The sequence below is a fragment of the Lepus europaeus genome, chromosome 21, assembly GCF_033115175.1.
Source record: "Lepus europaeus isolate LE1 chromosome 21, mLepTim1.pri, whole genome shotgun sequence".
In the NCBI taxonomy this organism is placed as follows: domain Eukaryota; kingdom Metazoa; phylum Chordata; class Mammalia; order Lagomorpha; family Leporidae; genus Lepus; species Lepus europaeus.
The window spans coordinates 18,638,603-18,656,609 of NC_084847.1; the positions used below are offsets into that span (position 1 = coordinate 18,638,603).

Sequence of the window (18,007 nt, forward strand, 5' to 3'; positions counted from 1 at the left end):
TCCTGGGCCGGATGGCACGGAGACTGCCTCTGGCCCCCAGCCCGCGTCAGCTCCCAGCAGCCCCTGGGCATGGCTCCCTGGCCTCCGAGGCCGGCGGGTAATAGGGCAAGAAGAGGCTTTGGGAGGCGCAGCTCCTCATGGCCCGGTGCGTGTGCAGGAGCAGCCGGGGGAAGCGGCGGGTGAAGTACTGCACGAAGCTGTCGGGAACTTGGCCCAGCGCCTGCTGCACGTCTGCCGGCAGCTCCCTGTAGTGGTGCTTCTGGGGACCGGGAGGGCAGAGAGCCCCGGCTCAGCGGTGGCCTGGCCTCCCCAAGACCCAGGCCGCCCCCAGGCCCTGGGACACACCTTGTTCCTCATGGCACGGAGCAGGTCTCGCACGGACGTCCCTTTGTACGACCGGAACCTTCTCAGATCTGTGGGCCAGAAGACCAGAGGCAGAGCCGATCCCACGGGAACAGGGCTGCCCCTCAGCCCAGCCCTGCCCAAGGGCGCCCTACCTGTCTGCAGTGGTGCGGAAATGTGCCTGTGCCAGTTGTGCCGGACCACCGCGCAGCCTCCCGCCTCCAGCGCCGCCACCAGGGGCCCCTTCTCGGGCTCCTTCTCCAGCCAGTCGCTGACGTCCTAGGACCCCAGAGCTGCTAAGCCTGGCGACTGCTAGCAGAGGCCAAGAGAGTGTCGTGTGGCTTGGGGGAGCGAAGCAGCAGAAGCTTCTCGGGTCAGGATGGTAAGGATCACTGGAGGGGGGCAGCTTCTCTGTCATTTGTCCAGACCTATGCTGCTCCCATTCTGCGGATGAGCACACTTGAGGCTCAGAGGCACAAAGTCCTCCTATCAAGGTCACCCAGGTAGAATGTACCACCTGAGCATGGGTGTGGCCTATGAGATGAATTCAGGGGGAAAGGAGTGGGGTGGATTCCCATCCAGGGGACAACCAGTGGACCATGGCACGCCAAGATGGTGACGGCCAAGAGTCCAGGCTCTCTCCTGGTTTGGATCAGGAGCCAGGCTGCCTGCCAGGGAGCTACTGCTGTTACCGCCCCAGCCAATCTGCTTCCCCCCTTTCTTGCTTCTCAGGACCCGAACCTGGGACTCCTTCCCAAGATTTCCTCTGACCTGGAAGAACTGGAGCTGCTTGGCCGTGCTCCAAAAGAAGGGGTGGGCCAGCACCTGGGAGGCGGAGGGGCGGGCCTGGGGCGAGGGGCTCAGCATGGCTTCCACCAGGTCCCGGGCAATGACCTTGTCTGGAGGGCGGACGGGGAGGGATAGCTTCAGGCCTGCCCAGCCTCACGCCCTTCCTCCTCCCCTCTGGGCCAGGCCCAGGCCTCCCTCACCGTGAGCCTCTTCCTCCAGGTGAGCCAGGCAGGGGGCCCCCGCGAGGATGTTGGCTTGGCGATAAAGACTCTCCCCGAAGGGGTGGCTGCCGCCAGAAAGCACGTAGTAGAAGACGCAGCCTGCCGAGAAGACGTCCACGGCGCTGGTCTAGGGGCCAGAGATGAGCGTAAGGAGGACTCTCCGCTCCCGGGACGTCGGCCTGGGGCCTGGCTAAGCTCTCTCCCAGGGGCCCGCACAGCAGCCAGCAGGTTGGTTCCGACTAGGACTGAAGGAAGCTCCCTGGTGGCAGCCCCTTGGCTCTGAAGCCCCTCCCCTCTGCACCACTGAACCAAGCCAGTGACTCTGTACAATGGTACCAGCTCATCTGATGCTCCCCGAACCCTTGAGACCAATGGCTCTTGGCCACGGTTCCACATTAAAATCAGCTGGGCTCCTACCCCAGGGCAATCAGTGTGGGGCCGGTGAAGCAGAGGACTGAAAACTGTTTTTTAGCTCGAGGTTTCTGGACCTTGGCACTGTTGACGTGTGGTCAAGATCATTGCTGTCCTGGGCACTGCCAGGGTGCTCAGCAGCATCCCTGACCTCCACCCACCAGATGCCGCCAGCACCATTTCCCTCCAAAATCCTGGCAAACAAAAATCCCCCCCCAGACATTGCCTGACGTCTCCGTGGGTGGCATAGTAGTCCCTGATGGAGACTGTCGTACGGCAGGTCCCCAAGGGCCTCCCCAGGAGGAGATCTGGGGCAGGGAGGGGTTCCTGCAGCCTGGGGCACGTGGGAAGACTCACAGGACTGGCTGGGGGTTGCTTTAGGAATTCGGGTGCCATCCAGCCTTCCGTGCCAGGGATGCCTGAGCGGAGGCTGAAGCTACGGCGGCCGGCGGGCAGCTTCTTGCAGAGCCCGAAATCAGAGAGCACCACCCGGCCTCGGCCCTGGCTGTCAGGCCCGGCAATGAGGATGTTGCCCGGCTTGAGGTCCCGGTGCACTGTGGGAGCAGAGAGAGCAAGCGAGCTGACCGCAGAGGGAGGAGTGTGGGAGGCTGGGGATGGGGAGGCAGGAGCATGGCAGGTACCTATGTGCAAGGAATGCAGGTGAGCCAGGCCAGACATCAGCTGCTGTAACACCGTCTTGGGCCCCAGGCCCCAGCGGTCCAGGTCAGGGTTTTTCACGTACTGAGGAGCAAAACATCACACTACCTGCAGTCCGCAGCCTCCCTCTGGGCCACCCGCCCCACCCTTGTTGAGCTCCCGGCTCACCTCCTGCAAGGAGGCCCTGCAGAGCTCCAAGGCGATGTAGTGGAACTGGGGTCCCCGCTCGGTGCAGAAGTAGCGCAGCACATTGGGGTGCCTGTCAGACTCCTGCAGCAGCTGGACCTCGCGCTGCACCAGGCTGAAGCACTCGCGGAGGAGCCGCTTGACGGCCACTGCCCGCCCCTCAAACTGTCCCCTGGACCATGAGGGAGGGCAGGGGGCCCAGAGAGGGCAGATCAAAGAGAGGGTAAGAACCAGTGAGCAAGAGACCCCCCCCAGCCACACCTCCTTGGGGAGTCTTTGAAAGCATGCCCTCCCCTGGGGCAGCGGACTGCCACGACTGCCACTCACCGGAAAACAAAAGTGCCGCTGGCCCCACGGCCCAGCACGTCCTTGGGGTCGAAGGAAATCTTTCCCACTACGGTGAGCTGCTCGGCTGGGGAGAGGCGGGTGGGGTCTCAGGAGCTGGTGCTCACCGCCCACAGCCACCCTTAGCCTGCCAGGCTGTGCGCACCTTGCTTGGCTAAGTTCTCGCCGCCCCTGCCGCCCTGACCTTCCTCTGCACTTCACCCATCTGTGCTCAGCCTGGTGCTGTCGTAAACAAAGACCACGGGCCTGGGGGCCAGGCTGCCCGATGCTGCCACTTCTCTTTGTGTGTGCTTGGGTGCATTCCTTAACCACTGAGCCCTTGGTTTCCCCGTCTGTAAAACAGGACTAGTGTCGGGGCCAACGTTGTGGCGTAGTAGGTTAAGCATCCGCCTGCAGTGCCAGCATCCCATATGGGCTCTGGTTCGAGTCCTAGCTGCTCTTCTGATCCAGTTCCCTGCTGATGACCCACGAAAGGAGTAGAAGATGGTCAAAGTGCTTGGGCTCCCGCACCCATGTGGGAGACCCAGAAGAAGCTCCTGGTTCTTGGTTTCGCGTCGGCTCCAGCTGTTGCAGCCATGTGGGGAGATTGAAGACTTCTCTCTCTGTCTCTCCCTTTCTTTGACTGTAACTATGCCTCTCAAGTAAATAAATAAATCCTATTTAAAAAACTGTTTCCTCTCTCATTTCCCCCGGCTCCAGCAGCTGTAATGGGATCCTCTAAGCTGAGGTAGGATCGGCTTCAAACGAGCAGGTGAAATGTGGCAGCTGAAGCATGATGAGAGTTGACAGGAGTTAAAAGAAAAGATGGGCCCAGACAAGGCAGGGAGGCAGGGATGCTGGGACGCCAACCCATCTCCGGTTAGTGCCAGGGTGGCAGGAACCCCAGACGGCTCCAGCTGCCCATTGAAGATGGGTGAGACTGGCTCAGGTAGGTGCAGGTCTATAGGTACGGATAGTTACTGCTCATCCGGGTATGGCAGAGTGGGCTGTGCCCTGCTCAGCTCCACACGCAGTGAAATGGACAGGGTGCTCCAGAAAGCCCATGGGAAATGGAATTAAGAGACAAGTTTGGGGGCAGGTATTGGGAGAAGTAAGTTAACCACCTGCATCCCGTATCAGAGTGCCTGGTTCAAGTCCCAGCTACTCTGCTTCCAGTCCACCTTCCTGCTTGCTGATGTACCAAAGGCAGCGGATGAGGGCTCATTCAAGTACTTGGGTTCCTGCCACCCACATGATACATAAGAGACCCGGATGGAGTTCCTGGCCCAGCCTCACGGTTGTGGGCATTTGGGGAGTGAACCAGCAGATGAAAGATCTCCATCTCCCTCTCACTCCTGTCATTCTGCCTTTCAAATAACTATATATATATATATATATATATATATATATATATATTTAAATCCCTAGAGTGGGAAAGGTTCCAGTGTGTGCCCCGGTATTCACCATCACAGTTTCCAGATAGGATACTATGTTTAACACAAATGTTAATAAAATCACTTATGTATGATTTATTGGTAATGATGACCGTGACCTCCCACTGCCAGTGAGTGATGGAATGGGGTGGGTGTTATGGCTCCCATTTGACGGATGAGGAAACTGAAGTTCAGAGTCAAGCAACTCGTGAAAGTTGACAGTTACTCTCTACACCTGGTTCTACCTTTGCCCAGAGTCCCTGGAAATAATAACAATGATGTGGACACCCGCCGAGGGTGCAGCAGGCACGGTTCGCAGCACTCGTCTCAACTTATTTAGGCTTAAGCATCCCCCGGAACCCCAGGCTTACACCTCCCTAGGAACCTGAGTGCGATCCTGACTCCATGCTCACAACCACCCAAGTCCCTAATGAGTAAAAAACCGGACTTTGAACTTGAACCTGCTCCTCCCTTGTCTCCGCCCCAGCTCACCTTCAGGGTCACCAAATGGCTGGGTTTGCTCCGAGGGGCGTTGAAGTCTCCTCTGGCCCTGTTGGGTGGCCCCTGAGGGCGGGGCCAGGGCTTCCTGTGAGAGGTGAGAAGGGCCTGGGACTGCAGGGGGAGTTTCCTGCTGCTTCTCTGCCAGCTGCTGCTGTTGCTGCAACAGAAGGGCTTAGAGAGCTCAGCCCTGGTCAGGGCTGCCCCGTTCCAGCCCAGCCTCTGTGCTGGGGACACTAGCAGAGGCTTGGGACGAAGGCAGGGGGCGAATCTGGAGTTGGATGGAGGACGACTGGGTGGCTTAGGAGAGGAGAGGTGGGTTCCCTCAGGGCACTCCTGGGGTCAAGGTGAGGGGCTCACCTGCTTCAGGAGCAGGAGGATCCAGCCTCCCAGGAGCACCGCAGTGAGGCTCGCTACCAGCAGGTCTTGCGGGCCCAGGCTGGACTCTGAGTCTGGACTTTTCTCTTCAGGATGCAGCTCCAGGTTCCAAGATTCCTCCCGGCTCAGGCTCAGAAGCTGGGGACGACAGGGCGGTCCCTGTTGACACCCCCTCCCATCGTGGAACCCCTAGTGCTTCTTTGTCATCCAGTCCAGGGCCAGGCTTAGCAAAACGGGCGTGGAGAAATGGACATGGCGCTCTCCGCAGTCTGGACCATCCTGGTGGCCAGGAGAGTGGTTTCCCAAACCCCGCCGATGAGCAGCAGTGCATGAGATAGATTTAAAAAACACAGATGTCCGGCCGGCGCCGTGGCTTAACAGGCTAATCCTCCGCCTTGCGGTGCCGGCACACCGGGTTCTAGTCCCGGTCGGGGCGTCGGATTCTATCCCGGTTGCCCCTCTTCCAGGCCAGCTCTCTGCTGTGGCCCGGGAAGGCAGTGGAGGATGGCCCAAGTTCTTGGGCCCTGCACCCCATGGGAGACCAGGAGAAGCACCTGGCTCCTGGCTTCAGATCAGTGTGATGCGCCAGCCGCAGCGGCCATTGGAGGGTGAACCAACGGCAAAAAGGAAGACCTTTCTCTCTCTCTCACTGTCCACTCTGCCTGGCAAAAAACAAAAACAAACAAACAAACAAAAAAAAACACAGACGTCCACCCCAAGAGGCTCTGAACTTGCTGGGTCTGGAGTGGGCTCCCAGGCTATTCTGATGAGCAGCCCGATTTGAGAATTATTGCTCCAGGTCATGGCTTTGAACTACTATTGGTTCTTGTCCAATTCTCTCCCAGAAGAGCGTTTTTTTTTTTTTTTCCTCTTGTCAGTTTCCCACTTGATAAACATTTTTTTTTTTTTTTTGACAGGCAGAGTTAGACAGTGAGAGAGAGAGACAGAGAGAAAGGTCTTCCTTTTGTTGGTTCACCTCCCAAATGGCCACTGTGCCGATCCAAAGCCAGGAGCCAGGTGCTTCTCCTGGTCTCCCATGCGGGTGCAGGGCCCAAGGACTTGGGCCATCCTCCACTGCACTCCCGGGCCACAGCAGAGAGCTGGACTGGAAGAGGAGCAACCGGGACAAGACCGGTGCCCCAACGGGGACTAGAACCCAGGGTACCGGCACCGCAGGTGGAGGATTAGCCTAGTGAGCCGCGGCACTGGCCACTTGATAAACATTTAACAATTTATTCACCAAGGAAGAATTAAAAAAAAAAAAACAAACAAACCTGTGACCCACGTTTTATTAGGTGACCAGTATCTTCTAACATTTCTGGCAGTGACAAAAACAATAGCAAAAATTTTTATCTTCGGGGAAATTAAGTGAGGTCAATTGACGGAGTCCCAGGTGTGATTGCTAGCAGCTGGAGAAGTTGCAAGGGCTGCACACCCACCTGCTGGGCACCTCCGTACCCTCAGCCTGTCTAGCACTGACCTCCAGGAACAGGGCTGGCGCACGGGTGCTCTCTGGGGGCCTCGTCTCTGCAGACGCGCTCGCTGACGTAGGTTGGACCCTCAGCATGGTGGTGTGCAGGACCGGGGGTGGCTCGTGGTGTCCTAGAGGGAAGTCAGAGGGCTGAAGGTGACCTCAGCCTCCCAGCTGGAAGCCTCACTCCCAGGTCCTTTGTCTTCATCCGGGGATCTCACCGATGAGCAGCCACTGGCTGGGGAGGGCCACGCTGCCTGACGGGTACCGGACAGCAGTGCTGGGTGAGCCCTCTCGCTCCCCCGACACTTGGACTGTCACCTCCTCCGTGGTGGGGCCATTCGTGGGGGCCAGGGTCAGTCCACGAGGCTATGGCAGAAGAGGGAGAGCCATGAGCGAGGCGGGGCTCTTCTCTCCCTTCATCCCCTGTTTGCAGCCCACTCTGAGACCCCTTCTCACCACGAGGGCCACCCCTGTGTGGACCAGTGCTTTGGAGACATAGAAGCCTGCGTCCTCCTTCCCGACATATAGTGTCATCCTAGTGGGGAGAAGACAAAGGGAGAAAGATGAGTGACAATGGGCCAGCGCCGTGGCTTAACAGGCTAATCCTCCACCTTGCGGCGCCAGCACACTGGGTTCTAGTCCCAGTTGGGGTGCCGGATTCTATCCTGGTTGCCCCTCTTCCAGGCCAGCTCTCTGCTGTGGCCCAGGAAGGCAGTGGAGGATGGCCCAAGTGCTTGGGCCCTGCACCCGCATGGGAGACCAGGAGAAGCACCTGGCTCCTGGCTTCGGATCAGCGTGAAGCACCTGCCACAGCGGCCATTGGAGGGTGAACCAATGGCAAAAAGGAAGACCTTTCTCTCTGTCTCTCCCTCTCACTATCCACTCTGCCTGTCAAAAAAAAAAAAAAGATGAGTGACGATGGTGGATGGTTCCAGCTCCTACTGTATCCGTGCTCGTGCGTAGTCTCCTCACACTGACCCTGACCTTGGCCATGTGACTTGCTTTAGCCAAGGAGACAACAGCAAATGTGACACAAGCAGCGGCCTGAAAATTGCAGGTGCATTGGGGTTTGCCCTCTCGTGTTCTTCTTTGGAACCCGGGACTCCGTGTAAGGAATTCAGGCTTGCCTACTGGGGGCATGGAAGACCTGATGAGCTGAAATGAACTATTCTGTCTAATGCCCCAAGGCCAGAGAGTTCACCAAGTGTGAGCTAGGCTGGTGAAGCCATCCTAGTCTCCAGCTGACTGCAGAAAACCATAGAATACTGAAAATAACGGGACCAGCACTGTGGCATAGCGAGTTCACGCCAGCAGTTTCTGGGCACTGGGGCCATCCAGGGGCTCTGGGGGCACCTAAGGGGTGCACTCTTTTGGCCCCTGGTTCAGCTATATTGTTGCACAACACTGAGCACTATTCCTGGCCACTGGGCCTGGGCTGCAGCACCTTCCAAAGCCCCCTTCCCGGGCCCCAGGCGTAGGCACCTACAGAAGCTGGGTGTCCAAGGCGGAGAAGTGGGTGGCTGCGTCCTGGGGGCCCACAGCTGGCAGGCGGATGTGGCCCCAGCGGAGGGCGAGGAAGTGCAGGGTGTCCCGAGCCAGCGTGAGATGGGGCAGCTGGCGCAGGCCGTCCTGGTGCCAGGCGTAGATGCCCATCACAGGCACACCCAAGTCCTGCGTCCACAGCACCGTTCCACTGCCGGGGTCCACGGTCAGCAGCAGGCCCATCCCGCAGGATGCCAGGTGGCTCATGTCTGCCAAGAAAGGAGCCCGGGGAGCTGTGGTCAGGGAGCTCTAAGATTTGGGGCAGTTTGTATGCAAACTCTGTAGTCACCATATAGCGAGGCTTGAGAGTACCCTTAGGGTGGGCCATCCTTGTGGTGGTGGTGGGGGGGGGGGTCCTTCAGGTGTGTGGAGGTCAGCGGAGGTCACCTGGAGGGTTATCAGGATGTGGGGAGGTCAGAGTTCATGGGGTTCCTTTGAACATGAAGGGGATCAGTTAGGATCATCCAGAAGTGATGCGGGTGTTGGACGTGGGGTGGCCACACGTGGTTGGTCTGGTGGTCACCAGGATGGGTCGATAAGGTGGCCTGGAGGCATGCAGGTTGCATGGGAGTCACCTGGAGTGTGAATGGGGTGAGTCTGGCGTTCCTGGGGGAGCCACTTGTGGTGTGGCAGGGTCACCTGCGAGGGGCCTCAAGCAGAAAGATGGAGTCAGGGTTTGCAGGGTTACTCAGGGGCACCTGTGAATTCACTTGGGCAGCTGGATTGGACAGGCACCATGGCAAGGGGTGGCCAGAGTTATTGTGGGGGATCGCTTGGAGGAGAGGTCACTTTGGGTCATCTTCCAGGGGCCACTCAACAGGCAGGGATTGGTTAGGACACAGGGTGCTCAGGGTGAGTGTGTGTGTGTTGCTTGGGCTCATTCAGGACATGGGGAGTCACCCAGTGTTACCTGGCTGGGCTCAATTGGAAGAGTGAGGATGCTGAGGGGTGAACCAGGGCGGATGGGGGTCATTCCAGGTGTCGAGGGAGGTCACTCGGGGCCATCAGGGTTGTCATTCAGGGAGAGAGGTCAGGTGGATCAGAGCGCCAATGGGATTTGGTCGTGGATGCCACTCAGAGTTTCCCAAGTTGTGGCGCCCAAGCCGAGGTGGGGTCAAGAGAAAGTGGCACTCACATCTCCCAGGTGAGCCATCCACAGGGGCTGCTGAGTAGCGGCGGTAGGTGATGTTCCAGCGCAGGGCCCGGGCCCGGGGGTCATGCATGGTGACTGTGTACTCTGGGGACCCCCAGAAACAAGGTCACCAGGAATGCCCATGTGATGCCTCTCCCACCCACACTCCCATCCCAGGGGCCGTTCCTCCTGTGGGGGTGGGGGCCTCCCCAGCATCACAATGGTAGAGGCCAGCACGACCTTATCTGCTTCTGTATCCCTAAGAGTACTCAGTGGAACATTTGTTGATGACTGATAGATTGGCCTGGCTTTGACACGGACAGCCATAGCCAGCAGGGGAAGAACAAAAGGCTGGACTGCCCAGGGCTCGGGGAGCCATCTGGGGCCTGACTCACGTGTTCGGCCGATGTAGATGCGGGGAGTGGACGGACCCTCTGTGGTCAGGGTCATCTGGGTCTCCCCTGACTCGGGGTCCACCACAAACCAGGCATCCTGTTTCCGGCCTGTGGAAGTGGAGAATGCACCAGCTTTCAAGATGGCGCAGGTGAGGGAGTACATCCTGAGACTCCTGTGCCCCTGCTGTTCCATCATGACCTAGGTCTCTGTCCCTGTGGCTGGACCTGGACCCCGCGGGCTGGAGAGGTGCTCACCGGTGTAGAAGACCCCATCGGAGCTGCGGCAGGGAGAGGCGTGAACCAGCTCTGGGATGGTGAATGGAAGTTTCTAGGAAGATGGAAAAATTCCAGAGAGTGCAGAAAGACTCCCAGCATTTCCCAGGTCAGGCACCCTTCAAAAGCTAACCCATTCCCTTAACAACCTACCCATTAGGTGCCATTGTGAGTATTTCCATCCTCCGGGTGGGGAAACGGGCCCAGAGATGCTAAGTCACATGGCTGATGTCACACAGCCAGGCCTTGAACCCAAGCAGTCAGGCTCTGGAACCAGCACATTTAACTAGTTCACTCCACAGCCTCTCCAAGGACTACTGAAAATCCTACACCCAGCGGCAAGGTGTCACGTGATCCATTTGGTTCCCGTCAGACAACATCCTCAAAAGCACACAGAGAGGCTCCAAAGTGTCAATGGGCCATGAAAGACTCAGCTGAGGAGCTGTGCTGGAACAATGGGGATCCTGGCCGGATGTTGACCGTGAAGGGAGGTCTACCCTCCACCCCTCTCTGCCACACTCTTGCCTGGGAACTGGACTTGTCTGGGTCGTGTGAGTGGGTGTCCTGCACTCTGACTTCCCGTTGGGTTTGAATAATGGGGCAGGCTAAGATCAGGTCACATATGTCCCAGTTTCCTCTCCATAGAGCCATCATGGGCTGGCTGTGTCCCTCCACCAAAGGCCTCAGTCCCCATCAGGTGCCGCCTCTGCACAGCTCCCTCTGGTCCAGGCTGTGGTAATCGCTCCCTCGCCTCCCTCCAAGGCTTAGGGCTTAGGCACCCACTGTGAGCCCTAGAATGCTGCACTATCCATTGTGGCTGGCCTTCTGTCTACACTTTTGTATGTAATCTCCTTAATACAACCTCCTTGGGGCTGGTGTTGTGGTGCAGTTGCTTTTGACACTGGCATCGCATGTCAGAGGGCCAATTCCAGTCCCAGCTGCTCTACTTCTGATCCAGCTCCCTGCTAATGTGCTTGGGAAGGCAGCAAAAATGGCCCAAATGTTTGAGCCCCCACTACACTTGTGGGAGACCCAGATGGAATTCTGGGCTCCTGGTTTCCTTCTGGTCCAGCCATTGTTTCTATTTGGGGATTGAACCAGAAGATGGAAGATCTTTCTCTATCTCTGTCTATCCTTCACTGTCACTCTACTTTTCAAATATATAAATCTTTATAAAAGCTTCTGCAAGCTCTCCTACTTGTGTCATATATTTGCTGCTGGGAGCTTAGCTGACTCACACACTAGAATTTCTTACCAAATGAGCTTCCTTAATCACATACAGCTACCCAACTCCTTTCTGGCAGGCTTCTCAACAGCGTGGTGAGAATCTTGACAAGACTCAAGGTCCAGTGGTCACCACCAAAAGTCAGTCAACCAAAGACCAACTTTCAGAAACAGAGCTGCCTAGCTGACCACCAGCTGACCAGATACACCGGGAAGCTCAAGAAGCGCCAGCAGAAGAACCTCCCAGCTGAGCCCAGCCTAACTTGTCATCTCACCAAATTTTGAGTTGAATAAATTTTTTGAGTTTAAAGCCTTTGAATTTGGAGGCAATTTATTGTTTATTAAAAGCTGATGTGTATGTTTCCCCTAAGACCCTCAGTGTCCCAGAGAAGCCCCTGGGACAGCATCAGAGGCCTGGGAGTCAGTCTGGTTTTTAGGCACAGCCAGAGCTCCCCTCACTCCTCTAACAGGTTCCTCTACATAGCTTTCCCATAATGCACTCGGTGCCCTTGCTTGCCTCCTCTGCAGGACAACTGGATTCTGACCACACTGCCCTGCCACCCCTCAATGCTCTGGCTGATGGAAGTCCCAGCCCTCACCCTTCCCTGAGCTCTGTGGGACACACACCATTAATCCCTGTTGCTTCTGGGTCCCCAAGATGTACAGACTGCCATCAGCTGGGTCTGAGAGGAAGGCTGTTCTGTGGAGCAGAGAGAAACATGGAGAAGGTTGGGCACAGACCCCTCCTCCAGGAAGTCCCCCATTCTCCCCAAATTCTCAGCTAGCAGAAGCCTGACCTTGCAGGTACCACACCTTGCAGCTCTACAACGTTCCCCCACATCACACCCGGACCCAATTCTCTTCTTGTGCTTCCAACGTAACCCCCATCAGAGCTGTTCTCCCCCAACCATGGCTCCCCCATGCCCCACTGCCCTCTCCCTAAAAGGCTCCAGGTTAACTTACTCGGTGACATACATTGGTCCTTGGATGATGGGATCTGCAGGGACAGGGACATGGAACATGAGTAGCCCCCTCCAGACTCTCGTGGAAAAGCAGAGCTCATACTCACTGTGTATTGACTGGGGATCCAACACCAAGTCCAGCACTTGACATGGATGCTATGTCACCCTTCCAAGAACTCCCCAAGGCAGAGTCACCACCCTTTGCCCATTTTACAGATGAGGACACTGAGGCTCAGGGAGGTGAAGTAGCTTCCCCAACACCACATAGCTGGTTAGTGGGAAGCTGCCTGTAGATACTGGGTCCAGGATTCTAGAGCCCATGTCCTTATCCTCTATGCCACCATCACTCTCCCTCCCTCTCCTAAACTAGGGGTCCAAGGAGGCAGGAGCGGCTGCTCCATGCTCACCATCCTTCAATGTCCACTTCAAGTCCCCCGTCTCTTTGTTCAGTGCGTGGAGGCTTCCATCCAAGGTGGACACCAGTAGGAGGCTGTCTGGGCTGAGGGTCTGGACCTGCCATGAGAAACAAGTCACTCACAGGGGCCTGCGGCCACCCTTGACCTTGGCTGTAAATCTCCTTCCTCCAGAGGCAGACCATGAAGGGGAGGAGGAATAACTGGAAAAACTGCTGGCTCCACCCATAACCTAGACCCTTGAGAGGGGAGCCACTGGGAACAGTTGAGGGCCAGTGTCTAAATTAACACGTCCTTTCCACCCCTAGTTCCTCCTGGTTTTCCAAAGTCTTTACAAAATGACTACCTGACCCTTAGAGCTTCCCTAGGAGACTGGCACCATTAGTCTACCCATTGCACAGATGAAGGAGACTGAGGCTTGGGAAGGTTGGATAATTGGCCTAAAGCCGCCCAGATACTAAATGGCAATTGACAACTTGAACTGCCCTGTATCTGATTCCAACACAGGTCCCCTTCTCATTTGTTACAATGGCTGCCTCTTTGGGGATGACCCTTTTTGCCTCCCTAAACTGGCCCGGCTGCTTTTGGTGCCAAGCTCCAGTGGGCCCCCAAACCAGAGCTTGGGGGGTGGCCGTGGGAGGGAGGCCCGGGAGCCGCCTTTACATCTGGCCCCTGCTGGGCTGACTCACCTGCTCCAGTCCCTCCTTGAGCAAACAGGGTGAGGCTGAGCTCGTAGCAGGAACTCCTACATCCGGGTGCCCCAGCTGCACCCCTGCAACAGCCACAGCCTGTGCCAGGCCCCCCAGGTTTGAGGTCGGGTTGACGGTGTGTAGTGGAGAGTTAGGACACTGCCTTCTAGTCTCTTTTTTCTGGGTCTTAGTTTTGTCATCGGCAACATGGCGGGAGGGAGAAAGGTCTAGAGACAAGGCCACAACATGCTGCCCACCCTTGAGTTTGGCTGGACCATCATGGTGTTGGAAACCGTGCTTTTCCTTAACAGCCAATATTTTTTAACATGGGAAAATTTCGCTTTTTAAAGACCCACGTTTTTAATTTTTCTAGAAACAACGGAACTGACTACCCTTGGCTCACATTCTGAGTTGGCAACTGTGGAACTGGACTCAGAGCTGGGAAGGAGGTGCAAAGGGTGCCCAGCCCTGCCATGGTCCTCTTAGCTCTGTGGGGCTCCAGGCTGGGGGGGTTGGGGAGGGGCAGGATGCCAGCCTGGGCTCCTTTGGTCTTCAAGCTGTGGTTCTGTAAGAACGTCTCTGCTGCTCCCCACAGGGGTGGCCCAGAACCCTACACCTCCTCTGGTTCGCTTATTCCTGAGTTTCGTGAGTGACGTTGTACCTTGCATTCTCAACAGACGGCACTTTAATTCATATTTTCAAAGGAAGCAGAGTTCCCCAGAACTTTTAAGCCAGACGCCCCCTCCCCTGTGCTGTGCACCTGTCCCGGCTCCCCCCCCCCCCCCCCCCCCCCCCCCCCGCAGAAGAGGCGGAGTGCTCCAGCCACCAACGCCCTTCCACGCTGGCGCGCCACCCAGCCAGGTAACTGTGGAGGAAGACTGACGACTCCTCAAACCTGGGGGGCTTTCATTAGCCAGGGGCGGATTTCAGACGATCCGGGGCCCGCGGGAGGGAGAGGCGTCCCCGAGCGAGCGCGCCCCAGCCCGCAGGCAACCCAACCTGGAGGCTCCGCATCTGTCCCCGCTCTCACCTGTGGCCCGAGCGTCCCCAGCAGCGCCGCCACCTGGACAAAGAGGAGCTGGAGCCGGAATGGGGGCCACGGCCCCGACCCCTGGACTGCGCTCTCCATTGCGCCGTGGGCAGCCGCAGGGCTGGCCCGGTCCCTCCGTGCCTCCGGGGGCCCGCCCGGCCGCCACCAACCTGCAGGAGACTCCGCCCCGGGCTGGGCCCGGTGGCGGACGCAGCGGCTTGGGCGCCACCTCTGCCTGCCCCCGCCCTTCAAGCCATCCCATCCCGCCTGGGGCCCCTTCTACAGAGGTAGCCCTGAGCCAGGAGAGAGATTTTACTAACTGAGGCCACTTATGGAGAGCGTGCCGCGTGCCACGTGCCAGGCACTGTGCCAATCTGTCCTTAGCTCATTCCATCTTCAGGGAGGCTCAGAACTGGGATTGGAATTCAGATCTGTCTGACCTCAGAGCGAGTGCACCAGGGGCCTCTGCGGTGCCATTATGAAATACGGATTCATTGATGGATTCATTCATCTGGTAAACGCTCAGTGTGCCCTGTTCTCTGGCAGCTTGGTGAATGAGGGAAAACTCCCGGTCTTTATAGGGCTTACAGATGCCCCTGCTTTAAATACCAGATTGCACAGCGTGGAAGAACCCTGGCTACGGCAGGCAGCCGCAACCAGCGGTCACGGTCTCACTCCAGGAAGACATCGCAGGCGTCCACGCTGTTTTCAAGTTTGGATTCAGGCCTTTTGTCTTTGATTCTCGTGTAAAAACCCCTGCTGATTTGAGGGTCACAGGAGCTGGCTCGGCCACCTTCTCCTCCCTTCTTTGTCATCTGTGGCCCTCCTGGTCCTGCCTCCCGGATCACTGAAGCTCAGTGGCTGGCCCAGAACCTTCATCTCCGCCCCTGACCCTGCCATTGGCATTGGTGCCAGGGTCCACAGGGACAGCCCAGCCGACACTGCAGCCTCTCAGTTTGTTGACTGAGACTTTAGGGACCTAACTATCCATATCACACCGCTGGGTGTCTCCTCCCGGATCTTCTCCCTGTCTTTGCAGCGGTTTCACCCCCTCCTGTCCCCTGTACCTGTTGCCTGACTCACAATACATTCACCCTAGTTTCTCTCTGCATTTATCCATCTCTCCTGGTCCTTATCCAGCGCAGACTTCCCAGCTGACCCTAGAATCATACCACTGTCCGAGGCTGGGTTTCCTAGAAACAGAGGCCAAAGTAGGGGTTTTTATGGAAATAATTTATCAGGGGTCGTTCTCTAGGGAGAAGGGGGAGATGAGGGATGCAGGAGAGGGCAAGGGAAGGAACCAAGCAAAGACAAGGCTTCAGCTGATCCCACAGGGAGAGGAGGTAGACTTTTCTGCTCCTTTGCCTGCCAGCCACGGGACACGGGTCTTCCCAAGGGGTGGGGTATAATCTCCCAGGCAAAGCAGTTCTCTGCAGAAGGGGGTGGCCGGGAGCCCTTAGCAGCCAGCTCTCAGCAGTAGTGGCATCTGGCCTGGCCAGCAACAGCACCCACTGCGGTCAGGAGCCCACTTTCCGTGCTCTGCCTCTCCAACCCAGCAAAGCCCTATTCCGGAAAGACACTGCTGACCAAGTTCCTCTGCTCCTATTGTAGGGTCTGTAAACCCCAGCCAGTGCACCCGTGACCTCCGTACACAGTCTCTGCTCGGTCAGTTCCCCTCCATTCTCCTGCTGTTCTCAGAGTTTGTCTTTTCCAAACCCTGGCAATGCTCTTCAATCCTCCTAGGTTCTTGACCAAAGTGAGATCCTGGTGTGGGATCTCCCTCAAGTTCCTTCAGCTCTCCCCTCTACCTGGGGTTCATCTGCAGCCACACCCATCCTCGCCTCCTTCCTCGAGTTTCAGGGACTATGGTACCCCTATTTCATCAGATGTAATCTCTTTTGGCTTCCTCTGAGATAAATATAATATATTTATAATATTATATAATATATGATATATAATATTATATTTATATAATAATTTATATATTTATATTATAATTATATAATATTATAATATAATAATGATGTGTCACTTATCTCCCAGGCATTTATTATTTAGCAATGACACTAACACCACCAAGTAAAGTGTGAACTTCAAGTTAGTTTACATAATCCTCTGGACTTTTTTTAAAAAATATTTTTATTTATTTATTTGAGAGGTGGGGAGTTACAGACAGAGGGAGAGACAGAGAAAGGTCTTCCATCTGCTGGTTCACTCCCCAAATGGTCACAACAGCTGGAGCTGCACAGATCTGAAGCCAGGAAGCCGGGAGCTTCTTCCAGGTCTCCCACATGGGTGCAGGGGCCCAAGTACTTGGGCCATCTTCTGTTGCTTTCCCAGGCCACAACAGAGAAATAGATCAGAAGAGCAGCAAGACTCGAACCAGCCGGCCCTGCAGATGGAGGCTTAGCCTACTATGCCACAGCACCAGTCCTGTTCCTCTGAACTTCTGAATAAAAAGAACTAGTATTATGAGGAAACTGAGGCACGGAGAAGTTAAGTGATATGCCCTAGGTGACCAGGAAGGAGGTGCAGACGAGATTCAAACCCAGACCAGCCGATTCCAAAGTCCACGCTTATAAGCAAATATTTCACAATTGTCCAGCACCACAAGTCATCCCAGTTGCTCTGACTGGTTCCTTGCTCTGAGAGGCAGCCACGCTCTGATGCCAACAGGGGCCTGGCAGTTCTTGTAACTGACCACACAGCCCACTGGGGACCATGGCAGGGTGGACAGTGAGTGCCCAGCTGACAGAGGCTCCAGCAAAAGCCTCTGGGATGATTCAGTGGGTCTGGCTGCTTGGGTCAGGTGTCTATTTCTGAACCAATCATGGGGGCGGATGGGTTAGAGCACTCTGATTGGCCAGATGTGGCCCACGCATTCCCCTGCATGGAGCTGGGGTCAGTCCTATTTGAATCACGTGGCCCGGGAGTGTAGGGAGGAGGCAGGAGGGATTTGCAAAGAGAAGCCGGGCAAATGAAGAAAACCCACTGTGGTTTTTGTTTATGGCTTAGCCTAGGCAGCAGAGTCTTCGTTCTGTCTCCACTCATGGATTAGTTGTCTGTGAGAGGTACAAGGGTACTTCAGAAAGTTTATGGGAAAATGGAATTAAAGTTCAATTTATTTTGGTGCAAATTTTTTTTTGACAGGCAGAGTTAGACAGTGAGAGAGAGAGACAGAGAGAAAGGTCTTTCTTCCATTGGTTCACCCCCTAAATGGCTGCTGCGGCCGGCGCGCTGCACAGATCTGAAGCCAGGAGCCAGATGCCCCCTCCTGGTCTCCCATGCGGGTGCAGGGCCCAAGCACTTGGGCCATCCTCCACTGCACTCCCTGGCCATAGCAGAGAGCTGGACTGGAAGAGGAGCAACTGGGACAGAATCTGGCACCCCACTGGGACTGGAACCCGGAGTGCCGGCGCCACAGGTGGAGGATTAGCCTAGTGAGCTGCGGTGCTGGCCAGTGCAAAATGTTTTTAAAATCATGCATGCTTTTTCCACCAGGTTTGTATGCATTTCCCATGAACTCTTCGAAGATTCCTCCTTGTGCTGCTTTCAGAACAGAAGTGGAGGGGAAAGAGGAAGAGTGGAAGTGAGATCACTTGGAATTGGTGTCTGGATTACCGCCTTTCCTTCT

The 18,007-nt window shown here is 56.3% G+C and overlaps 1 protein-coding gene across 1 annotated transcript; it reads right to left on the minus strand.

Annotated features, from left to right (window-relative positions):
* Nucleotides 1-46: 46 nt before the first annotated feature.
* Nucleotides 47-14,472, minus strand: ERN2 (endoplasmic reticulum to nucleus signaling 2). The gene is made up of 22 exons (XM_062180052.1): nucleotides 14,374-14,472; nucleotides 12,649-12,754; nucleotides 12,243-12,276; nucleotides 11,907-11,979; nucleotides 10,038-10,110; nucleotides 9,783-9,890; nucleotides 9,391-9,492; nucleotides 8,200-8,464; nucleotides 7,170-7,248; nucleotides 6,932-7,079; nucleotides 6,720-6,841; nucleotides 5,222-5,377; nucleotides 4,856-5,021; nucleotides 2,934-3,018; nucleotides 2,589-2,778; nucleotides 2,405-2,504; nucleotides 2,121-2,317; nucleotides 1,332-1,479; nucleotides 1,114-1,241; nucleotides 498-621; nucleotides 346-413; nucleotides 47-259 (listed from the first exon to the last, which is right to left on the minus strand). The coding sequence occupies exons 1-22, from the start codon at nucleotides 14,470-14,472 to the stop codon at nucleotides 47-49; spliced, it is 2,784 nt and encodes a 927-aa protein (XP_062036036.1).
* Between the last annotated feature and the right edge of the window lie 3,535 nt (nucleotides 14,473-18,007).